This window comes from Acartia tonsa, chromosome 6 (genome assembly GCF_053477335.1).
Source record: "Acartia tonsa isolate MP-2025a chromosome 6, ASM5347733v1, whole genome shotgun sequence".
Lineage (NCBI taxonomy): Eukaryota > Metazoa > Arthropoda > Copepoda > Calanoida > Acartiidae > Acartia > Acartia tonsa.
The window spans coordinates 32,284,565-32,306,480 of record NC_137265.1 but is presented as its reverse complement, the minus strand read 5'-3'; the positions used below and the strand labels follow the sequence as shown (position 1 = coordinate 32,306,480).

The window sequence follows — 21,916 nt, the reverse complement described above, 5'->3', positions numbered from 1 at the left end:
CCCTAGGTTAGGTAACTTCATTTCACTTTTCAATAAAATCTAAAATGCAGCAGTTTTTGAGAAAATTAGATTTAATAATTTCAAGTTAAATTTTCACCCACTAAGAGTTACCGCATAATCATGACAAGAAAAGCAAAGATTATTAATTTAAAATTTTGAACAACTTTGCTTTTATAAAGTCAGTCATAAAACCTCTCTATATATGATTTATTTAAGGCTGAATTTCCGTGACCTTAGCAAAGCAATTGATAAAAATGGCCATTAATTAACTCATTTTAGGAGTGGTTTTATGAAGAACTTTATAAAAGCAAAGTTGTTCAAAATTTTAAATGAATAATCTTTGCTTTTCTTGTAATGATTATGCGGTAACTCCTAGTGGGTGAAAATTGAACTTAAAATTTTTAAATCTAATTTTCTCAAAAACCGCTGCATTTTAGATTTTATTGAAAAGTGAAATAAAGTTACCTAACCTAGAGTAATGAAATGCACTATGTCCCAATTTAGGTTCTGACACTAAAGTCAAAGCACCTTGAAGGCACTGTGTAGGATCTATGTTAAGCTTCCCTAAAAAGGAGTACTTAAGCATTTAAGTAATTAATCAAATCTTAAGCTTCAGACAAGAAATTTTATAGATTAGGATTGTGTATATGGCATTTGTTCTGAAAATTTACTAATTATTAAAAAAGATTTTGTACGTAATCATGATAATCTAATTAAGGTATTGCAGATTAATTAACATTTACATTACTTGCAGGTGATCTTCCCTTTTGTCTCACAGTCTGACATGTAATAAACTAGTAAAATATATATCCAATTATGGTCTGTCGGTACCTACCTATGGTCTGGCATGCTGACACGAATATACTGAGCAGGCTTCGCATCCCAGTACGGCATGTAAAAATATTGTCTGAATTAAGAATGAAAATTAAGTATTAAACAACCAAAAAACTAAAATAGCTTATGTCAATGATTGTTGTTTTATTAGGTTTGATTTTACCCATTTATGCCATGGAAGAAAATAAACATATTTTGCCTTTTACTTTTCCACCAATAATAAACAGTTTCGCATTTTTTTTCTAATAAAATTACAAAAACTCTTGGAAACATAAAAGGAAAAAATAGTATTCTTATAAAAACCAACAACAAATAAAAAGTGGATTAAAGTAAAAACCTGTACCTGTCATGCGACATAGGTTTAACAGGAGGTGTAGTACTCAACCATGTAGCTCGCAGCAAATCTTCTCCTTGAAATATTTAAATCAATCAATCAGAGAACTAATTTGTAAGAAGGCAAAAAAATCTCACATTATGTTTCTTGTCCGATTTTTGAAAAACAATGATAATTGGTAAACACAAAAAATATTTTTTTCCCAAATAATTTTACCATCGTTTTTTCCCAAATTTTCATCCTAATTATATATTTTCATTCTAAATATGATATTTAAATTTTCTTAGTTTATAATTGCTTCGCTTCCATTGGGCATAATTGTCCTTTTTGTTATATCATATATATTATTTTTTCTTTTTTCAAAAATAGAACAATTTATATAAAAGTGTTGTTGTAAAATTTAAAAACATATTTGAAAAGCTAATAGTTTGATATAATAAAGTTGATGAGATTTTCATTAAAACTTTTATACTTTATTCACCATTATCCTTCGTTTTTATACAAGTCAGAATCGAACTTTAAATTCAGACAACTTTGCAAAAAAGCACAGGAAAAATGTACAAAAAATATAAGCAAGTCAAATAAAATTTAACATTTAAACTGTATATCGATTTGTAATTTTATTGGAATATGACGAATTTATCAGAGCGAGAGAGAGTGTACAAAAGGCTATCTATTACAATAGTTCCCAAAGATTTATATTACCGTCTTCTTATTCATTGGCTTAACAACTTTGTTGGCTTTGCATTTTGATTGGTTAGTTCATAAAGTTGAGTGTTCAAAGTTTCAACTACTAATTTCATTGTCTTATCCCTTTAGATCCATGCGAATTTATGTATTGCATTCAACAAACTGACATATTATACAAATACTGTTTTCTAAAGACACCAATACTTTTTTAAAATGGTCATAGTTGACGTTATCTTATAAATATTATGTGATATAATAACAACATTTATGTTTGACAGGACTCAGTACCACAATATGTTTCACTAAAGGATACATGACGTATCTTGCTTATGATATTCAAAAATATTCCTTCAGAGTTTTAACGAAACTAGACAGTTAATTAATTATGAATTATCACAACCAACAAATTGATAGTAATAAAGTATTTCAGAAGAAAGTTTTAAAGCAAGTAAACAAAATAGTGGTCTATAAGAATTAGTTACCTACCTAACCTTTTAGTCTTGAAAATTTAAAAGAAAAAGGGATAATATTTATGTCTATTTCAGAATCTGTTCAAAGGTCATGAAAAGGCTGATAACTATTTTTGGAGCCTTACATACCCACAAAAAATATCCGTTTATAAATCTAACCTCTGGGTTTTTTTCAGAACTTGCTAATGTAGTTTATTGTTACCAGACTTAGCAGGCGAAATTGGGTTGGGTCAAAAAATAAGTTGAAGAGATGCTACGCATCCTAAAGTTTTTGTAAGACCATTCAAAATATGTTTGTAGCTTTTACTTAATGAATTCTGTCGTCATTGTTGTTAATTTATTCAAGAGTTAGGAAACAATTAAACACTTAGCTCTTTAGTTTAATTTTCACTGAAAACAAATTAAGCAAAATTAATTAAAGTACAAGAATAATTTTTTACAGGGTAACATATCCGACAAAAGACTGTAGATACAATTCTTAACTTCTTTAGTTATGCCGTGGTTTGGACTTATATTTGATACCATAATTTTCGCTGTCAAAACTGGTATCATTCGTATGAAATACATTTGTTTAAATCTACTTTTAACATATCATAAATATATTCAATATTTTTCTTAAGATAGGAAGATGTCATTCAATAAGTTGATTTAATTTGGGACACCTGCTTTACTGCGCGAATAACGAGAAGCTCTTTTGGGATAGTGGGTCAAGTCATAATAAGCTTTAACTTTGAGCTTGAGCTGGCCTCAGAAGATATATAAAAGTATCTCAGTCTACTAAATGACAAATAATGTCAAAAAAAAAAACTAAAAATTATTGCTAATAAAACTTTTAACTAATTACATTATGACTACTCACTTTTATTGTTACAAATTCTACGCCAAATTGTTATAGGTGGGTTAAATAAAACTTACTTTCATCATCATTATCAAAATTTTCACTCTTGTTGCCAGTAGTAAGTTCTCCATCCACTCCGTTACCAGCGTTGCCAAGACTCACTTCGAAAGACACCATTTTGTCAGCAACTCTAAAATATTTTAAAATTATAAAATTAAACTTAAGCTTAATAAAAAGTTTTTCGAGTATATGTTTCTTGAATGATAAGAAACAAAAAAATGTTTGGAGACAAGAGTTATTGTTCCTGCGGCTCTTTTGCTTTGGGGGGTTGTCCTCCCCCAATATAAAATAGCATTATTGAATATTGAAGCCCTTGACAAAAGTGTTCCTCCTAAATATTGTGGGCTTATGTTACTGGACATACATACATTTTAATACTATTCCTTTTCAATTTATATTTAGATATCATTTAAAATTAAAAAAGAAAGTTTGAAATTTTTCTACAATAAAATAAAATCCATCTTTCATGAAAGTCTTAGACTCATTAAATATTATTAAAAAGAACAATAACAGACAAACACGAAGATTTATAGAGTAGCTTCACTACTATGAGTTATCAAATACTAATAAAAATAAATACAAAGAAGATGTTAATGACCTTTTATCTAACATTGTAGCTTCAAGAATTGTGGAAAATAGAAAGAATTCCTCTCTCCTATTATACACAGCCTAAAAAGAAAATAGTGATGTATATTATAGTTTCTATTTCTTTACCTTTTAAAAAGCGAAGCTTTTCTATAATTAGGGTCGGTCCGTACGTCCGTCAGTAAGTCCGTCACCAACGGATAGCTTTTTTCGTTAATTTAGGCATGTTAAAATTGTCCTATCGATTTCAAACTTTGCATGGTGATTCCTTTAGTAGTTAGGTACGATTTTAAAAGCGTAGCAACTCTATAATCATTACCAAAATGTCCGTACGTCTATTTTAAACATGTTGACTTTTTAAAAAAAATTTAACAACAAATTTTTATGTGATCTAATCATCCGATTGATCTGATATTTGGTATATTGATTCCTGGGACAACAAAGTATAATGTTATAAGCGAAGCAGTTTTTCAACAAATTTACTTACAATTTTGCTTCGACTCTTATACATTTATATTCTGATTATTCAGTTGTGACACTATACAAATTGTTAATGTCCATTTGTCCTACCGTTTCAGTGCTTCGCTTTTATGGATGCTGTCATCCATGTTTATTATACTTTTCCATACTGAACGCTGGTTTCCTGTTTTATTAATCAAAAATTTAGTTTGGGGGGAAGAGGATTGAACACACCACTGACTGAAAGAGGCATTTTGTTTTCTAGTGCCGTCATTTTCAATTTATTTATCTAGATAATACCTCGGAACTAGTGGAGTGCACATGATTTTTTGTAAACATTGACGAGGTGAAAAAAAAGAGGAAGACCATAAAAATTTTAAAGGATAGGTTGTTAACACCTCCCTACTCCTTCGGCATACCTTTGCTTCATATGATAGAAGTTAATTTTTTTAGATTCATTGAAAAATAAATTAATACCTCATTGATAGGATGTGTAGGTTCAACTTCGACCTCACTTGGAGCAGTATCTATACTATCTGATATCTCAGTTTTAATTGCTATCAACAGCCTCCCCCTAAAATATGAAGATTTCTTTGATTTTAATTTATAAAACATTTTTTCAGTGGAGGGAGGGCACATTGGACTGTATTTACAATGGTATCCAAAGTTTTAAACCAAGTTATGTTTTTAGTTCACTCAAAGAATTAGGTACTTGTATTAAATTTGATTTGTTGGTTCCAAACTTTTCAACCAATAATTTCAAGTATTATAGAGGGTCCTTTTGCTTATCATTCTTAAGGATTTATATATATATATATATTTATTACTCATAGTCTTATCCCTTAAGATCCCCAAATAACAACGGTCAATAAAACGCTCTATAAAATTTCTACATAATTTACTATATTAAATATAAGTTATTTTATTTTATTATTTAGTTTGTTATTGCTGCGTTACTCCTGTACAAGACAACTCTTCTGTTCCTTCTGTTCTAATTTAAAGTACACAAGACCAAATCGGTAAAATATTATTGGAGTACATATGATCGAAGGTACAGAAATAAATGTATACCCAAGGATCAAGAGATTATTTCCTCCTCCCACCCTGCACAAGTTGTATTTGTATCTATTGGTAGTTACAAAAAGTACTGGAATTTTGAAAAATTGGTTGTAGACTGATTTAACTGACATTGTCCTCTCCCTCCCTGATGTATATCGGAGAAATTTTTCAATAAGTGTGAAAGGAAATTGATAAAATTTCCGTGGGAAATGTGATTTTTTCTTTTTCTTTTTTCTCTCTCTTTCTTTCTCTTTTAAATAAGTGAAGATATGTGGATATACACAAGGAAATGAAAATGAAAACTTCCAGTGCAGTGGAAGGAAAGCTGAAAGAAGTTACTACAAGTCCTGTAGGATACTCCTTACCAATTCCTTTTTTCAAGACAATATACAATCGCAGGTAGTTAAGAGTAATGGATTTACTATTACTAGGATTTTACATCAGATTACCATGTAATCTAAGAAAGTGAAACTTGTAGCTGGCTAAAATAATTATCTTGCCTATCCCCCCCCCTTTACCTCAACCCCTCTACTCCTACTGGATAAACGAACTGACAAATGAGTGATGTCTATGACGACAATTTTTCTCCTGTTATAATGTCCACGTAAATTCTATATCCAATTAAAGAGTACCCCTGCTGAAGATGAATAAATACCTGTATGACACTCCTTCCCCAATTCCTTCATTCAAGGAGGAATTTTCATCAATCAGACTGTAATCTCTAAAAATAATAATAAAAAATTACATTAAAATTCAGAACTTTAGAAAAAAAGGATGAGAACACCAATAAAAGCAAGGCCCAAAAATCAGATGGTTGGAAAAACGAACATTAGCACTTGCAGAACATCAGTAGCTGAAAAGCAGCATATTAATTTATAAGTCTAAACAAAAATTGTATATACATTTGTTGCAAAATTGCGGAAATAAAAGACAAATCTTTTATTTTAAGACTTGCTTTCAGAGATTATTATTATAAATTGTTGTCCTATGAAATCAGATGAATAGTATAATTATATAGTAATAAAAATGTTCTCAAAAATTGCATATGTACAATCCCTAATTATAGTATCTGTATAAAACCAATAATATGGGATAGATAAAAAACGATAAGTAAAGGGAAAGATAAATACAGGCTGACGAACAGTCATAGACGTCCAAGGGGGGGGGGAAACTAAATTTACCCCTGCCAACAGATTTCAGGGGGGGTAATTACCCCCCCAAGCAAATTTTACCCCCGGGGTAAAAATTTTTGGGGGGGGTAAAAAATATTTGCGGCGCGCTTCGCGCGCCATTTTACCCCCCCCCCCCCAATTTAAAAAACTTGGACGCCCCTGCGAACAGTCATCCTGCTACAGAAAAACTTCACTCCTTCACTCCTAGAGTATATAAGCAAAGAGTCTAGTTAAAAGAAACCTTACCTTGTTGAACCATACATGTTAATAAAAGCAGGACCAAATGTAGGTAAAAAGCCTAAAATAAAGAGTTTTAAATTTAAATGATCTATTCATAATTTTGTATAAATTTGACCCAGTCATTAAATTAGCAGCATAAATTTAAGTTTTTTAAAGCTGGAAAAAGGCAATATTTTTTTCAGAGGAATAAATAATTAAGTAAAAGGTAGAAAAATTAAAAACAAATAGAAATTTCTAGTTTAAGAGTTGCCTTTGTAATGAATATATACCTTTAGCTTTATCATCTGATATGGAAGATAAATCAATGAAATGTGTACCAATCACAGTGTCCCCAACCTAATAAATAAATTCAGGTATTGTCAAAAATCTAATATAAATTACAAAAGATACAGAGCACTGTTAGTTAGTTATTAGTGTCTTAAAAAGATTTTCTAATGGTGCAGCGAACTAAATTTTTCAAATTTTTCTCCACACGCAAATAGTGTTCTATAAAGCCTCTTTACCTAACTATTTTTATAGAACGATGTCTGTCTGTTTGTTTGTCTGTCTGTCTGTTTGTTTGTAGCGAAGGATCTCGCTAACCGCTTAACCGATCGGGATCTCCTTAACAGGGTAGCTTCTCATAGGTCCCGGAAAGGGTTATATCTATTTTTTTGGGGGGTAGGACACCCCAAACCCCCCCTAAAAATGAAAAATACCCCCCCCACCCGAAAAAAAATTTCTTTTTAAAACTAAAATTAAAATAATAGGGTGTACTACCTCTCCCCCCCCCCAAAAAAAAAAATCTAAAATACGAAATTTTGGTTTTATCAAACCTCTTGGGGCCTAAGCCCCTAGAGGCTAGGGGCGAAGCCGCTAGTCTAATAATAATGCATGTAACTATGTAACGCATTGCAAGGTTGCGTGAATTGGAATCAGTTGTTTTTAAATGGAATATTTTGACAAACCCCAAACTGTCCAAGTTTTGAGCAAGACGAAGGGAAGAAAAATTGAAGGGGGAAGAAAATCTCTTCAAAAGAGATGGGAGAAAAGGGAAGAGATTTTCTTCCCCCCTTCCTTTTTTATATGATGTCACAGGAATCGTCTTGCTCAAAACTGGGACAGTTTGGGGTTTGTCAATATTTTCATATTTTGGATTCAAATTCTAGTTTCTAACCTTAATTTTATCCACCTTCCCCTTATCTTGAACAACTTACAGCCCTATTATTATGATTAAGCAATAGTTAACCCTTCATTTTTAGTATTTTTATAGATTATATTATATAAATTTCATCTCATGCTTAATGGAAAAAGTTACATACCGCGTCGCTTTCTCGTAGTTGTATTTTAATTCTTTGGCAAAGGGGTGGAAACATTTCCGTGAAAACTATCTGCTCATTCCAAACTGGACTGTAACTATTTCTTTTCACACTGGTTCGACCCTGAAATATTTCCTTATTAATATCTAAATTAATACAAAAACTTTGGAGGGGGGGGGGGGGTTGTTAACCCAAATAAATTGCAAATATTGCAGCTACTGTATACCTTTATTTTGTTAACACTTCTTGTTTGAAATTTTACAACACTTTCTTATATATAGTTACTAGCGGCTATGCCCCTAGAGGCCTCTAGTGGCATTTAAATGTTTTTTTTTATTTTAAATATCTAACTTGAGAAATAATTTGTCTATGGTCAATCAGCTGTTAAATTCATGTCTCTACGCAGCGCCACTACGCTACGTAGAGACATTCATACGCTAGCGACACTATGCGGCAGGAATATTTCATTTTTTTCGATTTTATTGTGATATCTCTCGGGAGGGTGGTGATACCCTCCCCCAAAATAGTTAAAAACCTTCCCAGGACCTATGAGAATCTACCCTAGGAGAACCCGATCGGTTCAGCGGTTAGCGAGATCCTTCGGTACAGACAAACAAACATCCTGTTACTTTAGTATAAGGATACATAGATCCATTTTTCTAACTCTAATCCTTAACTAGGAGTGTCTCTGTATCAGACCTGCAGGATTGTTATAGAAATGCAAGATTCTACATTGAGTTTAAATTTGTTAGAAGAATAAAATAAATGATGAATTTGCAGATTATATTGAATTTCCCTTCCAAAGAAATAGGACAAAATGTTCCACAAGTATTTCTTACATCAAAGCTTTTATACATTTAGGATGTGTTAGTTGTTATTTTCATGGTATGACATCATAGGACTCATTAGTTTTAAATGCTTTAAGCTATAGACACATTTAAGTTAAAATTCTTTTATTTTTGCAATTATTTGACGATTAAATAACATTTAAAACTGAATAAAATTATGTTTTTTTAAAAAGCTTTTTATTGTGCCTATAAAAAATACCGTCATACTGGCCTACCATTAGTCAATCAAAATGTATACTGGTCTGCTATTGGTAATTTAGTCTGTGTTTTAGCTTATCATTGGTCATTTGTATTGTATTACGTCATTTTATAGACAATATAAAGAGCTTTGTTTCTTCATTTTTAAATAGCTAACACAGCCCTATATATTTAATGTATGATTTGTTGTGTTTCACTTTTATTAAAGTTTTCTTCCTTGTTCAATATTTGTTTACAAAGCAAATTGTTTTCTTAATGGCTTACACACAAACCCAACATAATGAAAACAAAATTCTGAATAGAAGGAATTTATTCAAATATTTCGCATATCAAAATATGATTTTAAAAGGGGAAGATCGAATGAATTTTATTTTTGAATTGTGTGATGGTGGTGGTGGAAATAATCTTTCATGACTTAGAACTGAGTGGTGAAAGTTTTCTTATGCTTGAATTGAATGCATTTTTGTGATAGGGCTCGGCCGTTGCGTGTAACTCGCCTCTAAGTCTTATTGAAATAGACGTTCTAAAGCTTTAGAATTTAGCTGGCTACTTTAACCTGTTCCACGCATACAGTTGCTTAACTCTTAAAAGTACCCATGTGGGTTTAAAATTGGCGGGTTATGTACGGCTGCCGAGCCCTGATTTTTGCAGAAACAAAATATAAAAGTTGTATTTGTACTCTTGGTATTTAAGTATATTTCCAGTTAGATTTGAGTTTTTAGCAGCGAGGCTACTCTGTAATAACTTACCGAAAGTCCAGCAAATGAGACTTGTACATACGGATCAACCAGATCTTTAGGAGGGGCTCCAAATGCGTGCTTCAGGTTAGCCACCAGTGAAGAATTCATCCTGGAAAAGATTATTTACTTCAAAATGTTACACAATTTTAAATTGAATCAAATTTCATACTCAAGTCCTAACCATTAAAAAAAAATTGCATGTATCAAACACTTTGTTAAATTCAAAGTGACGTAAATACGTATTTTTTCAGACGACGTATATGATTATGCATAAATAAATTCTAAAATTAATTTCAGGTTTATCCCCGAAATGGCGGTAAGTACTAAGGCAATATCTTCCTAACTATTGCAACGCGCATCTGACATAGCAGCAGTTTATTGTTTTGTCCATCTTTGTCATAAATATAGAACAATACATATTCAAATTATGTAAAAAAAAAACTTGATTAATTGGAAAAGATACCTTGGTAAACCATCAGCTCTGTAGATTCTTACAATAAATTTAGCTCGCTGCCTCTCTGATCTTACTCCAACAGGTAGCAACAGGTTTCTAAATATAACAATTTATAACTTTATAGTTTAAAGTAGTTTCGCATCTCATGATAACGTTTACATCCGGTACTTAACGTCGATAAAGAAAATAAGTCATTATAGTAAAAATATGTTGAAAAAAAATATGTTAATTCAAAAATGATATAACCAATATTTAGCCTTGCAATTAGGCGCTTGAAACGAATGGAAATGGATGTCACAAATTAAATTTACTCATTGGGTGAAGATATTCTACTTCCACATGCCCTTGCTTGTAACCACAAAAAAACAATACATCAAATTTTCTTAAAAATAACTGTCCATATTTCTGTTTGAAGTTCAAGGTTCTTTCCATTAGTTTAATCTCATTCTGGATTTTACGTTTTATTATGGTAATAATTTAAACTTATTTCAACAAAGGTTTTGTCATTTTCTGGAGTGGCACCCAGGTGGATAATAAGAGCTAGTCAATTTGGAGTTTTTAATGCAAGAAATTTATGCACAGTAAAGAAGGCAACGATTTTTTTAAACGAAGGAAAACTATTTTAGTATGGCAAAACCGATTAATATCCACTGAATTAGAACCGGTTCTCAGCCATACTGAAAAATCATGCATAGCATCATATCATAGCCAATTTTCAACGAATATTTTTTAAGAAATCAATACCAGTTTTGTTAGCCCGTGCCTTCGGCCCATCGGGGCTAACAAAAATGGTTTTTATCTTATAATTTTCCTTTTTAATATCCGCAAAGGCTGTCTATAATACGATGTGATAAATAAATATCATCCATAAACCTCAGTCAAAACAATCTATAAAGAGTTATTTTTCTTTTTTCATAAATTAATGCAAAATTTGCAAAATAATGCTTAATTGTATCTTTATTACATACAATGACTTGCTTTATTGTGATCAACAAAGAAAACAGCACACTCAAAAATAAAGAAAAAGTCTGTTTTTTTTTACAATAAATAATGGTTTATCATTATTAATCTATTATAAATTTTTTTGGGGGGGGTAATTCGTTTTTTTTTTTTGGGGGGGGGGGGGAATGGCGCGCCGCAAATTTTTTACCCCCCCCAAAAAAATTTTTACCCCGGGGGTAAAATTTGCTTGGGGGGGTAATTACTCCCCTGAAATCTGTTGGCAGGGGTAAATTTAGTTTACCCCCCTAAAATTTTTTTTATTAGAGATTTTTTATTTTGGGGGGGGGGGGGGGGGTATTTACCCGCGAAAATTGTTTGGGGGGGGTAAATGTACGTACGTCTATGCTATGGACGTAATCATCTTCATTTTAAAAATTTCAACTCAGCCAACATTGTATAATTTAATTTTTCCTGGAATTTTATTTTATCTACTTCTTTGTCTTCTTAAATACTAAGATTAGATTACTTGGGAACATCCTGTAGATTATTGTTGGGCCATATAATCCCCCTTCCACCCATTCCTTGATTATTTGAACAAAAAAAAGCAAGCAAAGTCAGGTTAGGGAAGAAACAAGGAGCAAAATAATAAAAACGTCCACTAAATGTATTAATTTTCATATCTTGCCCCTATTATAAGTCCTGACCCGGCGGAGCAACAAAGAAACCAATTTAACCTAACCTAAGCAAAACATTGGTGCACCTCATGATAAATAATCATGACTTTCCCCTAAATTAGTTAGTTTTGATAATAAGCTGAAAGAAGGACGGGAAATTTGGTCCACTGGATGCTATAGGGAATATTACCGATTACTCAGCTAATTTTATTATACATTATATTTTACTTTTTGCTTAAAACTTCACATATTGTAGTAACGAAGCTGCATCCTAATCCTTAAAGTTAACATTTTTAATGATATAAATATGTTTTTCAAATTAAAAACTAAGAAGGACATTTTTTTATTAAAAAAGATACTTAGTAGATTTTTAAGAAAACCACAAAAATAAAAATAAAATAACATAAATACACAGTAGCAAATTCTAACAGAAAATTAACGGCAAAATTAGAAGATTAGCGGCAAAAAATATAAAGTTTTAAATTTAAAATTGCTATTTATAGAATGTTTGCATATGAAACATTGACAAAGTAATTTAAAACATTCATTTGCAGCCACAAAAATAAAATAAGAACGAGATTAGTATAAAATGGAAAAAATATTGAAACAAATATAAGAAATTTGTCTCATACTAGATGTAGTTCAACAACAATGTAAAAATAAATTTTAAGGGCAAAATTTATTAGAACTCTGATATGTTTTTGGCTGATATAAATCTCGAGGCCAATGAAGCAATTAAGGATTAGTAAATTAAATTACGTAATAATTTTGTTCTATTAAAAAGAAACAGCCTGTATTTTGGTCCAGCAGTTAGTTTGATCATATGCATTTAAAGGATGTTCAACTTTATATTTATTACAGCTTTGTAGAGTTAGGAAAACGAAACCTTTTACATTTACGCAATTTACTTACAAAGTTACACAAAAGGCCCTTACTTACAAACTTTATAGTCACATTTTATGAAACTTGGTACAATGACTAAAATTCTAATGAATATTCAAAAAAAGTTTTCGTCCAATTATAGAAAGAGATAAAAAGATACAGGGAAAGCGAAGTAGCAATCCCTCAATCATTTTCAATTTTACAAATAAGTTGTCTAAAACTTTGGGTACCTTATTCAAATCTTGATTATGTGGACAAGATAGCAGTTTCCAAACTTTTCAATTAATCAATATAATCTACGGAAGGGTAATTTTGTTTATTATTGCTGGGGATATACATCAATTTTTGGTCCAAAATAAAGAGTATAGCTAATAAACAAAACTTACCCCTCAATATCATCTTCGTCTCTCTCACTCTTTGGAGGAATTTTTACTGCATCGCCCTGTTCACACAAAAAATGCCATTTAAATTATAATTCTTTTCAACACATTTATTTCGTATTACATCCTAAAAATTTGATTCAACGTCTTGAATTTGATTCATTTTTCCAGTATCGCTTCGAAACCGATAAATATTAGTTGGATTAGAACCGGTACTCAGCCATACTGAAAAATTGTGTATAGCATCGTATTATAACCAGTGTTCTATGAATATTAAAATGTATATATCCGTGGAAAGCTGTTTTTAATACGATGCAATAAAACCTATTATGATTTTTATCTTTATGATATTTTGATTATTTATATTATGATTTTTATTCTATTGTTTAATGATTATATCTCTAGAAAATATTAAATTATCTAAAAGGAACTATTTGTCTTTACCATTGGAAGTTTACTACCCGAGGCTAATACTAAATAATTTCTTGTTATACAAAGAACTACTTTTGATCAGTTGTTATGTATTCATAATCATTTTCTGATCATTATCCAGAGAAACCAACAATAATGATGTGCATACATTACCACAAATCTCTATATAATTTCTAGGGGAGGTTCTGAAGTGAAGCTATTCAAATGGTGTTATAAATTGTACCTGAAACAGCGCAAAATGGCACCATCATAAAAAAAAGTTATTCAAGGCCAGTATACATTGTAATTGACCATGCAATGGTAAAATTCATACTCGCCTCTTGTTGGTTATTTTATCGTATGACGTCATTGTTTTGGTACCATTTTGTGCTATCTCATTCTACCTACTTATATACTAATGCTATCCCAAAAATACGAAATAAATGGTACAAAATTGGGGAAAACGTATTGCCATGTATTGGTATATGATCAATAGTCAATAAAAGCTTTTTCATAGTTCTGGCTGTAAGTTGTTATCCTCTATGAATATGCAAAATATTATTATTAATGCACTTAATTAAGACATAATGATTTTTATTTGTATATGTAGAAAGTCGCTCAAAAAAAGACATGTGACGTAATAAAAATGAGTGATTATCCCTCTCTTTTTTAGGGGGTTTCTTTCCCACTTCTCCTCTTATGTCCCACATTATGAGCGAAATTCTCCTTTTACTCTTTATTTCAGATATTTTGATGTTGAAATGGAGGAACATATGTGTGTGTGTGGGTGTGTGTGGGTGTGTATGTGTCTGTGTTTGTCTAATTAATGGATGGAAAAGAAACATAATGTAAGAAAAAGCTTTATTTTTTAATTATATCGAGAAAAAAAAAGATTTTAATGGAGTGTTAAAATAAATAGTAAAATTAAATTTTTCTTCGTTAATTTGGGCTTAAACTTTGCTATGGTTCTTGGCATGTTTAAGACTATTATATGATGGAATTCCTTCAAACCTTAAAGGCTAATTATTGTAATTTGCTGACAGGCAGACAAATTTAAGATTTTTTATAAAATTAGTCTAGAAAGAATAAGGTGTGTTAATTTTTAGTGGGACAATTTTATACTTTTTTACTTTGAAAATACACAATTAAATATATAAGGATTTGTGATATTAGCAAAGCACTTGATAGCAAAGGTAATAGCTGTTCTCTATTAAAATATTCAAAGATTAGTTTAAGAATAAATACTATCTATCTACTCAACCTTGAGGTATCTTAGACAATGTTATCAGGAAAAGAAAAAGATTTTTTTTTTCTTACCAAGATTAATTAACATAATGTTTTGGCTTAATTTACTTTAATTAATTAATTAATTTTGAATAATGTTTATTAAATAAAGGCAGCATATTATATCCATTAGAAGCACAGCAACAATAAAATAACAACATTTTGGAAATTTGGATAAAAAATACAACCAAAATGTGTTTGTTACCTCACCCCGAAAGAAAAATTTGGTAGGGTGTGAAATAAATGATTTATACGCACCCAAGATAAAAAAATAAATTTCTAAAATATCATAAACAATTGGTGTTTATGCATCAGTGGAAAAAGAACTTAATTTGAAGAATTGACGTACGGAAATCTTATCCTAAGATAAAAATGATGGCTCTTTGTCTGTAGCAAAGGATCTCGAAAATTTTTATTATTTTTTTTGAAATTAAGATAGAGGGCTGACTCACTCTTCGCCCCTTCTCCCATCAAATGCCCCTAGAGGCCTCTAGGGGCCGATTTTCCGGTATTGAATAAACAATGTAATAATTATCAATTAATTTAAATGGATATTCCTTTGTAATAATGCTGATGTCACATTTCAGATAACCTAATAATTTCAATCTTGATTATATATATAAATCACATAGTATTCAAGTTGTCCGCGGTTAGGAAAATATTTATCACTCTAAATGTATTCATTCAACAGGTTTATTGTAGTTTTTTTTGCAAACCATTAAATAAAATTTATATGCAATTTAAAAATTGTAAATGTCACAACCTATAAATGTTTAAAATTGTAATTTGTCAAGATGTTTCAAGGACAGATCCATAGCGGGATATTACATCTGAAGAAATTATATTTATTCTTCATAATCTTTTCCAGTAAAAAATATGATTACATTTAGATATATTCTCGTTGCTTTTATTAATAAAAAAGTTACAAGATAATAATATATTCTACTCGGAAGAAAACAAACATTTTGTATTAGTAATGATCAATTTTGACTTGCAGAAAAGTTGAATGCATAAATTAAAGCTTTAAGAATCTTTAATAGATGGTATAAAACTGACAGCTTTCTTTATTTTTCCAATCTTTTTTGGCAATTATAAATTTGTCTGTGTTCCATTTTATACTTTTAATACATTTGATTATTTGCATTTTTAAAATTTCCCCAGTGAATTTGTTAGAAATCCTGTGATTCAATATTATAGGAAGACACCCCCCTCCCCCCATTTACCCTTCCTTACAAATGATATCATCCTACTATTGCTACTCTACTTGCGAATATATACTTGATTATTTGTACTGCAAACTTAAAATCTTCCAGTTGAATGTCACGAATGTCACAATATGGCAACCCTCTATTATTTTATATCCTAGTCAATAAAATCTTCCTCAACTGAAGTAGATCACCTATAGAAGAAGGAATAAACCGTTAGTTGCTTAAACTTGGTCCTTGAGGTCCTTGAAGCGCTAAGGAAATGTGTAATTTGCCTTTTCATGGGCCAAGACATTTCCCTAATAGCACATTAATTAAGAAGCAGCACTAGGTAAATTTTAACCTCTTTGATATAAGTCGAGATTAAGAAAAATCCAAGAATATTTATTGTTTAGGAGGATTTAGAAAGACAGTCATATTAGGACTTAAATTTTTGTTTGTGTGTGTATGATCGGGGGGTTACATAATGTCCAGTAACAAACAACAGGGATATACCACTCCTTCTTCTTGTCACTTCTAGAGAGATAAATTGCTTTTCACAAAATATTTTATAACAAGGAAAATCATGTTCATACCACACGAATAAAATTGTACATAATGTAAATTTTTCAAGCTTTTTATAGTGACTGTGATAAATGACGGCATACTGGTCTACCATTGTTCAATTAAATGTATACTTGCCTGCCATTGGTAATCTAGTCTCTATATTTGACTCAGGGATAAGGGATAGGAAACCTGGCCATAAATTAGGTCTCGGTTTAGGCCTGGTTTTGAAAGGGATCATGCAACTTTTACCATTTGCCTAATTTAATGACCTTACTGGCGGACGGCTCATATTGGCTACCGCTCTAAACCAATAGTGTTCTGTGATTTGGGCTTGTTTTGTATCAACCAATCACCAATTGGCGAAAATTTTAGAAGCAGACAATTCTAGAAAAAATAATGATTTCGTCTGCTACGAAAAAATAAATATAAATGGTGTTAGATCACATTAGTTTAAGTATTAAATCTGCTTAGAGTTAAACATTAAAAAAGGGCCATATAGAAAAAACAAAAATAACGGGATTATTTTTTTTGGAAAAAAGGTAGCTACGAATTTTCATTTGGTAGTTTATGAATTAGATGTTGTATTTTGAATTTTAAAAATTTAATACGGAATTGATACAACACCTTTATCCTAATATTTGTACAATACAACACAGTACAGATATATCATTACACTATAGTATCCAAAGAACTTGATAGAATGTTACCCAAGTGCATATTTATTTATTTATTTTGAATTTTAATTAGCAATGAAATTTTCATAAAAAATCTTTACTCATTAATAAAAATGCAAATAATACAAACTAAAATCTGTCTGAGGGAAACCCAACGATAGCTTTCTGACAGTTCAAATTACCAAAGTAAAAGATAAAAAAATTTTGGGAGAGAAAAAACTTCGTTTTAACAAAAGCCATTAATATATAGGTTTATAAAAAGTTATGTTTTTTACTTTAAACTAGCTACCTGAATTTGATTCTATACTTTATCTACACACACACACACAGCTTTTTCATTAGCTTTTATAACGAACTACTGCGTCATCCCAAAACTGGTTTATTAGGCTAGAAATAGGCCTAGGCTTAAAATAGGCCTGAAATAATATTTTCCTACGTTTCCCATCCCTTATCCCTGATTTGACTATTATTGGTCATTTGTATTGTATGGCGTCATTTTTTTATAGGCACTATTAAAAGCTTCTAATTTTTTTTTACACAATAGGGTGTATTAAAAAGTTTTATTACACAAATTTTCAGACATGCCTTAGTTATAGAGATGCTGAGCTGCTCAAAATATGCATGTTTTATGAATGTATGAAAAATAATCAAATTAAAAGGATGTTGTATAGTACAAAAAAATTGGTTGGAATGATTTATTAAGTGTAGAAACTCTTTTATTGTAATCTTTGTGAAAAAGTAACAGGGTGTGTGTGTGTCGGGAAGGAACTCGGTGTAAGCTGGACCGATATGTTCTTTTTAACAGTGAGGCTCTTTTTAGGTTCAGGCAAGGTTTATAACTATTTTAGAGGAGGATATTAGTACCCACTCAGAAATATCTTATTCCCACATTGTACTTCTTCTTTTAAAAATTAGAATTAAAAGTGGTGGGCCGATTTTTTCCCCTCCTCCTTTCCTCCAGTGCTCCTAGGAGCGTAGCTGTTATTAGGAGATAAAGTAAAATTTAAAATTAGAGCTTTACATAAGTGCGTTGTAGCCATAGTTCCTTGTAGTGGTTGGACCTAAGTAGTACTTACTTGTTACGGTCAACTCAAACTCAAACGTTTTAGCCCATTATGCATCTTTATATAAGTTGTGCATGTGATATTAATGAAATTACTAAAATTAAAATATAAGCTGAGTGAACGAGTAAAATTAAAGTTTTTACATTAAAGCAATCAAGTTGGTGTGCAAATAAAAACTTTTTTAATTATTAATTCTTTCTAAATTATTCATAATTTAATTTTCAACATTTCACTACATATCATGTTATTAGTAGCGCAGCTTCATCATAACTAGGTCTAGGATGTGGCAGTATGTCTGTCTGTCATATTTAAAGTATCTAAAACTGTCAATTAATGAAAAAAAATGTGTTATATCCAGTAAAACAAATATAACTACACATATCCACTATCCATAAAATATAGACATGCATTGCATTGTACATGAAATAAAAGAAAAAATTTACTCGCGGAACCATCAAAAAAGAATATAAAAAATCATTCGTTTTGCCATATTCAAAAGTTCATTAAATTACAACCTTAGTTGCAGTTTATATCGCGTGGGCAACATCAATTGCATGTTTGGATGAATATACGTAATGTCTTGTTGACTATTTTGATAATCAAATTAAATGTAGAAGTAAATTATTTTTCAAATTTATCAAATTTGCAAAAGAATAGCAAAAAAGTGTTGGCGAGTTAACTCTCATTAATGAGAGTTATACTGAATTAGATGTTTGAGACTATCTAAGATAAAACTTATAATCAATTTAAAGAAATAAAATCCATTTTGAAAGTTTCTATAAATTTAGTTAAGAATACAGATGTATTCTACAAAAAAAATAATACGTGTTCGAAAGTTTACGAAGCAAATTTTTTATTTGTAATTGAACATTGTCATTTATACTTTTGTAGCAGCAAGGCTTCTCTAATGATAAGGTTAATTATCTCTAACGTTACTAACCGAAGTTGCAAAAATAAACAGCACATTCCTTGGTTGTAAAAAAATTTGATAATATAAAACATGAATTGACCTAGAATTTAAACATCCTGTAGAAACTTGTTAACGTGATTTATTTTTTAAAAATATCTTATTTTGCTGTCCTCTTTGTCAAAAAAGGATGTCATTTATCCGCTAAATGGTGGAAATTAACGACAATACTTTATCAAGATTGAAATTATTCCTTTAGGTCCGCCGGTTGTATCATCAGGGTCCGTCAGTACCGCCCATTTGTGGTAAAATTGATGATCTAAAATAAAAAAAACTTAATTAATTTTAGATTTTTTTAAAATTAGTTAATATCACCTAACAAAACTTTTTTATTCTTAGATAAAGTAAATTGTTTATATATTTGTTAAGAAATACATTTGTTAAGATGTATGTTTGTTAGAACGTTTGTTATGTTAATTGATTCATTAACTTCTGACAAATGATATTCTTTGCTTTTTTCAGGATTTAAGGATAACTAATACTGTATTACTTACAATATAATTATATAGCAAAATTTCAAAGGTAATCTATTCCTCCCTTAAGGTCAAATTGTTTAAATATATCCTACCTTACTGTGCAATCATAGTAGTTACATCAAACTTTAAAGTGCCAATTGTCAATCCAGTGCCAAATAATTTTTAGCCTACCTTGTGCCATGATAGAATCTACATCTAGCTTGAAAGTGCCAATTGGCACACCATTGCAATAAGTTGTTGTGCTATGTATGTATCTTTATCATGCTTTAAAGTACCAATTGGCACAATTATGCTAAAACTTAATATACCCTACCTTGTTGTGCCATAATGGTAGCCACATCAAGTTTGAAAGTGCCGAGTGTGACACCAGTGCGAAGAAACTGCCGTTGCATCACCTAAAACACACAAAATCCCAGAACAAAATTCCAAAAATATGTAAAAAAAAAATCCATTATATTATTCCTCAAAATATGCAACCAATACACATTTCTAAAACATCCATAACGCTTTAAAGTTTAATTTATTTTTTTTCACTACTGCTCAGCTACAAATACAAATATTTATTCTTGTTTCATATGAACCAAATTAAAATTTTTAATTTTCCTATAATATAGAATTTCAGCATAAATATCCATGATTAAAACCAATTGCATTATAATTGATAATCATTAAATATCTATCAATTATTAATTGGGAGAATCCTTTATCAAGAAAGAAAATGAACTTGAGGAAAGATTTTCCCATTTTGTATACATTGATTTGTTGCTTATTGAAAGGAAAAGAAATCCTGCAAGGTTTAGTGCTCTCAGCAAGAAAGTAAGGAAGCTTCATAAGTATTTGTGTCACTTTCTAAATTCAGGAAATTTTTAGGATCCTGATAAATTAAAAATATTTTTTTTTCTTTAAAATGATCCAACTTTTCTTATCAAAAACTAATGATAATTCATCCGAAGGAAAACTATTTGAACAGGGAGAATACTCATAAATAAGATAAATATATTGTATTCTTAAATTAAAATAGTTTTTCAGACAAAAAAAAAAACATTGAAGTTGAAATAGTTTTAGTTCAGATGAAATAACTGTTCCTAACCGATTTTTTATTACAAAACTGGGGACTGAAATAATAACGTCCAACTTGAAAAATAAGGATTTTTACATAATTGGTACATTCTGCTGAATAGTTAATTATAATTATTAAATAATTTCCATTAACTAGAATACCAGCCAACTTATAGCACAATCCTTATATAAAGATAACAGGATATCTACTTGTGTGTGTATATCTGTCTGTGTGTGTACCAAAGGATTTTTCCTGAACCGATATGGTTTTCCTTTTAAATGTAGCTTCTTATAGATCCTGGGAAGGTTTATACCTATTTTGTGGTAGGGTGCTTCCATCCTCCCAAGAGAAATTAGTAATGGAGTGGATGGTCGAATCCGCCCCTTATTCACTCAAAGGCTCCTAGAGGTCTCTAGAGCGGGTGTAGCCGCAAGTAATAAATTATAGAGACAATGAAATTTTTTTGTAGTTGATTATAAATAAACTTAAATTTCTTTTAAGATTTAAATCATATCTATTCAATAGGAACTTCTCTTGACTTTATAAAAATATGAACAACTTGGAGCCGATATATGCAATTTTATCATATTTTAAATGATAAAATATGCAATCAAATTATTAATAACTAAAAATATAAAAATGATAATAAAAATTATCATGAAAAGACTGTAATTTTGACTTTTGTTAATAGAAAATTTAATCCCAAACCCCAGAAATACACAAAGCGAAATTACTTGGCACTATCCCTTAAACTTATTAAAGAAAAAAACTTTATTTCTATTGCTTATTTTAGGTTAGTAGAACTGTAATTAAGTAGATTCTCACTGCGTTAGAGCTTTATGCAGGGGTTAGAATACATATTTATAAATTTGAAATGAGAGGGGGGGAGGTAATTGGTCAATAAATGAATTAGAGGGATAGTACCAATTATATTAATCGATTAAATAGTATGATAACAAATTCAACAAATTCAACAAATTCACAAACCTAAAATTCCTAAAAAAAATTACTAAGGAACAACCAAAAACTCCTAACAGATAAATCATTAGATATTTAATTCCATGTAGACATT

The 21,916-nt window shown here is 30.3% G+C and overlaps 1 protein-coding gene across 1 annotated transcript in view; it reads right to left on the bottom strand.

Moving 5' to 3' along the window:
- The window catches only part of mfr (ferlin family C2 domain-containing myoferlin misfire), a 97,166-nt gene that overhangs the window by 43,300 nt on the left and 31,950 nt on the right, over positions 1-21,916 (bottom strand). The window contains exons 16-30 of the mRNA XM_080164397.1: positions 20,098-20,179; positions 19,475-19,567; positions 15,412-15,444; positions 13,164-13,221; positions 10,289-10,375; positions 9,835-9,934; positions 8,043-8,162; positions 7,011-7,077; positions 6,748-6,799; positions 5,985-6,050; positions 4,748-4,844; positions 3,825-3,895; positions 3,244-3,356; positions 1,178-1,244; positions 836-907 (exon numbers count right to left, since the gene is read on the bottom strand). Of these exons, the coding sequence (XP_080020523.1) occupies positions 836-907; positions 1,178-1,244; positions 3,244-3,356; positions 3,825-3,895; positions 4,748-4,844; positions 5,985-6,050; positions 6,748-6,799; positions 7,011-7,077; positions 8,043-8,162; positions 9,835-9,934; positions 10,289-10,375; positions 13,164-13,221; positions 15,412-15,444; positions 19,475-19,567; positions 20,098-20,179 (1,178 nt within the window). The remainder of the gene's footprint in view (positions 1-835; positions 908-1,177; positions 1,245-3,243; positions 3,357-3,824; positions 3,896-4,747; positions 4,845-5,984; positions 6,051-6,747; positions 6,800-7,010; positions 7,078-8,042; positions 8,163-9,834; positions 9,935-10,288; positions 10,376-13,163; positions 13,222-15,411; positions 15,445-19,474; positions 19,568-20,097; positions 20,180-21,916) is intronic.